The 7,795-nt window shown below is 43.1% G+C and overlaps 1 protein-coding gene across 4 annotated transcripts in view; it reads right to left on the reverse strand.

The window, feature by feature from the left end:
* MAPK12 (mitogen-activated protein kinase 12) overlaps positions 1–7,795 on the reverse strand; it is a 44,976-nt gene that overhangs the window by 36,793 nt on the left and 388 nt on the right. For 2 of the 4 annotated variants that reach the window (XR_011139007.1, XM_068931582.1), the window contains exon 2: positions 6,964–7,093. Coding sequence is in view for 3 of the 4 variants with exons in the window: in XM_068931582.1 (XP_068787683.1) it covers positions 6,964–7,093 (130 nt within the window). In the remaining variant the exon portion in view is untranslated. Of the gene's footprint in view, positions 1–6,963; positions 7,094–7,199; positions 7,783–7,795 lie in introns of those variants that run through there. The other 2 variants (XM_068931591.1, XM_068931590.1) reach the window with 2 other exon arrangements.

The following is a 7,795-nucleotide window of genomic DNA, read 5'->3' on the forward strand; positions in this document are numbered from 1 at the left end:
ATGTACTTTGTCTACAGCTGGCCATCTAACTGAAAATAACTTGGATATCTGTGAACTCCACTAACATAACTTCCTCGTTTCAAAATATATAACCCAAAGCAGAGAGCACAGTATGGTGCCTCTCCCCTTTTCCAGCAGAATTTTGTAGCACGAAACCACAGTAATAGCAAAACTACTCCTCTACTGCTCTAACTTGTTTTACATGGGATATGTTTTTACTCAAATATTTACTCTGTTTTGTCTCTTTCCTAAGAAGCTAGTGGGGAGAGGGTGGCAGTGTGTTCAACCCTTCTCCTCCTCCTTTTCCCCCCATACAAGACATTTATATTGACCAATTTTAACAACTGTCAACGAATAAACAATAGCTTCACGTTTGTAAGGTAGTTTCTGTCCTTTGCTTCTCAGTAGACAGCTGCTTCCTTTTCCAAACCCGGTTGCATCGATGGAACACAACAGTTAAGAGCTCCTACCCTTATGTCCTCCCACGCACCTTCATTTATTTGATTACCTGTATTCCAGGACTGTTCCACTGTACTTCTATAAAGGAAATTTTATATGTAAGCAGCAGTGAAGCAACCAAAGACTCAGATCATGTATAAATTAGTAAGTAATGTAGCTTACGTCTCTTATACAGTAAGTGCTTCTTTATCTTGGGGATGTTACGCATGAAAACACTGTGAAGTTGAGCGGCTTTGGCACTCAGTATACAAATGCATGAACATTTTCAAAGAGAGATCCTTGCTGGGGTGCACTGAACTATATATCATACTGCATTAAATTTTCTGCAGGATTAGCTTCATCTTCATGCTCTTGTGCTGTTCCACATCACAGGGTCCCTGAATCCTTTTACTATGCTAGGCATTCTCAGTTTTTGTATAATCCATGCACAAAGCTCATACTGGAGCCACTTTTCTTCCTCACCTAGCAGTTCTGCTACACGATACTGAGGGATGTTTGCTGATGGACAGAGAGCTCCTTTCCTTTTCTTCCGTGTAATACTGACAAACCAAGCATAGTATCCTGCCAAATGCCATAAAATTGTATGTTGCAAAAGAACAAAGAATCAAAGGAAAAAGCCAGAGAACAATGAGGCGGGGGTGGCGGGTGGGGGGGGAGAAGGCGACTTTTCTGAACAGACTCACTGTAGTCCTGAGGGCTTAAGGACTCTCTGCTCTTTGTGAAATAAAAGCACCTCAGAACTTCAGGGAAGCTAAGTAACATGGGGAGGCACAACAATCCACCAGTAAAAACAGTAGCAGAGAAAGGGAGAAGAAAGTGAACGTTCCTGTAGACACAAGCCATGCTTGAGTAACTGCGTTCTTCTTTCAAAGGACCCACAGGCAACATTTGAGAAATCCAAATCTTGTGGACATACACTTCTTTATCTTTGCATGGGATGACAATCCAAAGAGAAAGAAGATTAGGTTTTCAGTGCTGTCCTCCTTATTTCGTTTCACTGGACTGAGGTAATCGGTCTGCTTTATTGGTATCTAAGAGTGGGGTGCGTATAAGTGGCTAACAGCTGAAACTCAGCCTAGATAAAAGGCAACTATTAGACAGCTTTATGAAAGTAAGTAAAAGAAGTGACAAGAAATAACACTACATGGATTTATTGGCTTTTGATCACTAAAATAAGTGACGCTGTTGTCCTCTTACATTCCTAGCTGTTCTAAGCTTTCAGCCAGCAGAAGTAGCCAAGAGTCTTTTCCTCCTACAGTCAGCAAGAAACTATACAGCCGTAACTGCACTTTTGCTTACAAACCCTATGGAAATTTGCCACTTCCATCCTGGATTCCCAAGCTGCACATTACTGGCACTTACACCTGAAGGACACAAACTTTTACCTAGCACAGACAGTGGCAACTCATAAAGCAGAACTTCCTGCAGGAAACGTCTTCTACCACAGTGAGCACACACACTCTGCATGCTGTATTTGTAATCTTAAGGCACCTTTCACCTAGAACTCCCTTCTTGGTTTGGTTTTATGTATTTCAGAGACAGTTGCTCTTCTTATGCTCATGGAAAGTTAGATGAATCATAAAAGCTGACAGTTTTAAGATTTTCTCTGGTAGAAGTATGAAGTTGCCCACTATTTTCTCTGGAACAAACTCCTCCCTTGGTTGACACTGTGTACGTCTAAACAAACAGCCAACAATACATTTTTTTCAAAATACAGAATTCAACATGTTAAGTACCAGCTGCCCTAAAACCAAATGCCTGCACCATCCTCAGAAAAGTAACTGCAGCACGAGAGCTGATTTGGTGTCTGTTAGACACTTGAGTTCCTTCCAAAAGGGGGGAAAAAAAGCTAAATAGTCCTCCTAATGTAAAACATACATTGTTCTTCAGATGTGGGAATACACCAGAGAATAATTTCCACATAGAGCAAAGAATAAGAACATATTATAGAGTATCTTTAAACAAATATTGCAGCTGACTCTTCCATATAGGGTTTCCAGGAAGGGAAAACATCTGTAGAACATTAACTGACTCAACTTAAGAAATGTTTAAAGGGCATTTGTCAAGGATTTTACGCTAAAAACACATTCAGAACTTAAGTCGGTCAGAACTGGGTCAGAATTTCTGTGTGTGCGTATCTGTATGCATAGATACATACATACACATGTAGAGCACATTTTCATGAAAACCACACTGCCTTCTAAAAAATATGAGTATTAGCATTAGCCACTGTTTTTCTCTCAAGTGCCGTCTCCCTTTGCCAGTGATTTTGTACTCCTGATGGTAACTTCAAAACTTCCATTAGCAAACTGAGAGGTGAGAAGGGCACTAAGACTGAACTAGCATGAGTCACTAGAGAGTTGTTGTTTCAGTGAAAATGGGCATCATAAGAACACTTCCAAATCAAATGCAGACCAAAATCCAAGTTATGTGCAAAATGAAACAAAATGAAACAACAGATTCTACACCTCTACTTACTTGTCTGGGTTTAATTTTACAAACATAAATATCTCCATTAACTTCAGAATTATACATGTATACAGAGCTAAGCAAGAGTTAGAGAGCCAAGGTCAGGGACAAAGTGAGTACACTGGCAATGTCTTCATTCTCTTTTTGGTTTTAATCTAGAGCTGCAATTTAATAAAGTTATTTTTAGAGCTGCAATTTAATAAAGTTTAGTAAATAAAAAAAGTTTTAAGGGCTCCCACTTTAGACAAACTCAAAAGGGAATGAATCAGGGAACAAAAGCGGCCTTACCGAAAAATCTTCCTAGCAGTAAACAGTCTGTTCTTGTATAGATGATACAGTGGATGCTAAAGAAAAACTCTAAATCTACGAAGGCTGTAGTGGGATGAATACTTTAAGCCAGCACGAATAAATGAAAAAAAGCAGCGCTTCCTTCATTCTGCCTTAGCTGTTTTTATGCCTCATTTTTACACCATTCCCTCTCTTGTGCAGTGTATCTGTCTATGCAGCTATACAGTGATCCAGCAGCTTATTGTGCTGGAAATTAACTTTTCTTTTTGACTATGTCTGAGGAACTGATTTGGGTTAAACTACTTCTTAGGCAGCAGAATTAGCTTTTGATGTTTTTGAAACGTCCCCATCTTCACAAATTAAGAGGCCTACCAAAAAAAATGGATACCACTGCTATTAAACCGCAGAAGTGCTTTATCTGTTAACAGCCAGGTATCCCCTGCTTCACACATGGCCTCCACCCGTGGTGCTTTACACCACTCTTCCCCATGGATTTGTTTGCAGATGGATGAAGAGAAGTCCCTTGCTACCAATTTCCATTGCTTATATAAAATACTGTCCGCTACACTAAAGTGGCATGCTGTTTTGGCCATTAGGGAGCACAAAAATCCAGCACGTTAATGAGAGATGGGCATCCCTGCATCCAGACCTGTCTATTCCTGAAAATGCCTAAGTAGACTGGCATATTGACCCATGTGAGTTAACCTTCTTACAAGGTAAGATACAAATCCAGTAAAATTCAGGAAGATGACTCCCATATTTGTTTTTACCGGATGACTGGTCATCCTACAGCCTTTTCTTTCAAAGTACAGGCGCGTATGCCTCAAAGGATCAATAACAGGGGAAGGAAGTCTAGAATACTAAACAGAAGTTTTCTTCAGCTTTTTTCCATAAAACATGGCATACTGATATACTATATCATCCTCGCACATGGTATCTCCTACTATCTTAATAGCGAATCAGAGATGCTATTTTTAACATAATGTGTCAGATTACTACATTTTCTTCTATTGTTCTGAATAAAGCATAAACGAACTAACGAGAATGTACTGCATTGCTACTGTATTGCTACCTGCTTAACACAACACAATATATCTCCAAAAGATACGAAGGTCAGAGATATTCTATCTAAAGTTAATCACAGTGGGGGAAACAAGCAAACCACCACAAACACTTTTCATGTGAATCCAACATCAAATGCATAATGACTGCAGAGGCCATTTTAAAAGAAAAACAGATTAGAACCGCAAATTAGATGGATTTTAACTATCAAATAAACAGAATCTTTAAACAGTTCATACGCTGGAGCAGAAAAAAAAGCAAGAGGAAGATTTGCAGGTCAGTGCAATACTGCAACAATATCTTAAGTATAATACATAGCAACAATACAGTTAAATTGGCTATTACACATCACCTCCTCTACATACTTAGACTCCTAATATTCAAGACAGAGGTAACAGTGGCATCACTATTTTATTGTGGTCTTCAAAACAATCCCTTCAATTTCTTTCACTGTTAACAGCAATTGCATTTACAGTAGAGCCAGAAAGATAGATATCTGCTACTATACAGAAATATACTATAAGGTATTAATTTAGAAAAAAAATCAGGTATGATATTTCAGGTATGATTTTCTATTCTACTAACTCCTTCAAGCAAGTGGAGGACTTTCCAAGTACAATAGCTCGCCCTGTGGAAGCCACAGCGGGGATGATGGAGGACACAGCAGTTGTGCTACACACTGGGGAATGCCATCATGAATGGGAACTGAAGGCAGGAGAAGCCAGAAACTCCAGGCCTTATTGTCTCCCTCTAAATCCATCCTTTGGTGGCAAATACAAAGAAGGAGGTCTTTGACAGAAGGGTGGTGGATCAAAAGAGGGGGGGCTGAAAATCCTGCTGAGGAGTGATACTGCCACGTTGGCCTAATTTTCGAAGGGCAGTGTGGTTAAGGGAGTAGCACGGGATCAGCAAGGGGCTAGAAATCCTAAAGGGCTTTGCTGCTATTCCCCATTCACAGTGGTCAAAATGCCTGGTAGAATGGTATGAGACTGGAATGGAGGATGGAAATTCTCTAGAAGGGTTGTACTGCCATTTCAGCCTCATCTTGGACGGGTGGAGCAGTTGGTTTCTGTCTCCACAATGCCTATGAATTCCTTGCATGACCATTTACTCACTCGTTGCTCTCTAACGAGTAAAGTCATGATGAAACTTTTCCTCAGTACCTAGACCGAATTTTTATTTCTGTGGTCCAAAATGTTTTCTAAGACTCTAAGTTCTTCCCTTCCTTCCTACGTATTCATCTGTAACTTGTACAGATTGCACTCATATTCCTCAGTGTGTGTTTTCTTCTAGACTCTTTTGATTGCCAAACAAGTCTATGGAAGGGTTCCAGAGTATTATCCTGAAGGGCATATGCAGCACAAAAAGAGCCAGTACTGGAAAACGCTAGCCACCTGAAGAACAAATTATTCTGAGAAATGGAAGAAAAATAATCTCAAAATTCGGAAGACAGTTAGGAGTTTGGCAACTGCATGAGCTGATCTGCTCCCAAATGTTGAGTACAGTAAATGCTGAGAGTATGAAAGACTCTGTATGACACACAAGTTAAACATTAACTCTTTAACATATATACAACAATGGTAAAAAGCAGTTATTTCTAAGGATTCCTCAAGTAAAACGATCAAATATGTTAAAAGAGTCAGACTAAAAGGTAAACAGGCACACGGGTTCATAAGCCTACAGTAAGGTCTGTTTTCTCCAGACAGCCGGGATATCGTAGAGATTATTCCTCGAAATGAACCTAGTTGTTGCTGGTACTCAGAATGCTAACACTGCAACGTGCAATGGCAACGACTGGCTATTGCTATTACTACTGGCTTCTCTCATTCTCACCTTCCAGCTCTTAGCTCTGCTCAAATAGCCTCCATGGAAAACTATAATCTCCCACATCATTAGCATTTTAAAATAGATTCTTGTATCTATCTTTTTAAAAGTCACCTGAAACTCTTTCTTCACATGTACTCTTCAGAAATAGCATTTAAAGCCACTAACTGTGATCTTCCAGTCCCACCCCGGGATCTTTCTGACCTGGTTTCCATTCATGCTTTCATCCCACAAAACTGTTTTCACACAGATCTCTCCTCCTTATCTCAGCATCCAGGAAGACACATTATGCCTCTAAAGCAATTTTTTTTACTCATTCGTAAACTCTTCCCATTTCCCATTAGTACAAACCTGAAACTTTCAAACGCTTCATGAAAGGCAAGACCAGACCTCTTCCTCGAGAGACAGGCGTGCATGCCACATCCAACTTCAAGCAAAGAGATGCTAGCAGTACAGATCCACACTCTCCCACTCTCCTACATCTCATGCGTGTGGTGATCGAGATTCAGATTTCGGGTCTCTTAATCTCTCTCCCTCTAGCTTTGAGCACAAATCCCACCGCGGTCCTAACCTTCTCCACCCAACCTCACGCACATGGACTGCAATGAAACTGCGTCCCACAGGACGCTCCAGTTTGCTTGAACTGGTATTTGCAGGTTAAAAGGCAGACGGACAAAAGACAGACACACAGGTCTTGCTGAAAGACTCCTGAATCCTATGCAGGTACTCAGCTGCCTTGCCAGGGCTGGTGTATTATGGAGGCAGGGGACAGCAGATCAGGGGACAGCAGCAGATCACACTTCTTTTTGGTGCCTGCAAGCCGCAGCAACCTTGAGGGGATCTGCTAATGACTGAACTCACATTTTCGTGCTTCATGTGTTTCAGGAGGCGCAGCTCTCGGTAGGCTCGTTTGGCGAAGAGTTCAGACTGAAACGGGCGGTACAGTTTCTTGATGGCCACTTTGGTACCATTCCTTCCGTCAACAGCTGAGCTTTAAGGGAACAGGAAGAGCGTTTCGCGGGCGAGGGCCGAAGGGGCTGTGGCAAACCCCACTGCCGATAAGCAGGTGCCTATGTTTGGCGCCGCCTCGCCCAGACCTCGACTTTCTACCTGCCGGTCGCTTGGCCTCCCTGCGCCGCCATTTACCGCGTCGAGGGAAAAGGGGGACGCCACCTCCCCGAAAGCCCCTGGCCAGCACAGCCTCCAGGGTCTCATTAGTTTAAACGCTGCCAGACCCCGCGATGAAAAGTTGCCGCTTTTCAAAAGCTTTAAAGACAGGCGGAAAAACAAACAAACAAAACCCAGAAGCGGGTAGCCCCTCGCCGAGGGGACAAACCCGGGGGGCAGCCGGCGCCTGGCGGCGGTGGCTGCTGCCGGGGGGAGCCCTGGGGCCGCGCCCCGGCCCCTGCCCCTTCCAGCGAGGAAAACACGTGTAGGGCGGGCAGGCACGTTAAAAACCACCACCACCACAACAAAAATATCCACACCTCCCCCGCCAAAAGCCCGCACCGGGCGCCGCCAGGCCGGCTGCGGTAAAACACCCGGGAAAAAAAAGTTGTCGGGGAACAAAGCGCAAGCGGCCGGCGCGACCCCCGGCTGCGCGGCGGCCGAGCCGCCAGGAGCCCCACGGCGACGCCATCGCGGCTCCCCACCGGCGGCGCAGCCCCCTCCCGCCTCGGGGCAGGACCAGCCG

The sequence above is a fragment of the Struthio camelus genome, chromosome 1 (assembly GCF_040807025.1).
Source record: "Struthio camelus isolate bStrCam1 chromosome 1, bStrCam1.hap1, whole genome shotgun sequence".
Lineage (NCBI taxonomy): Eukaryota > Metazoa > Chordata > Aves > Struthioniformes > Struthionidae > Struthio > Struthio camelus.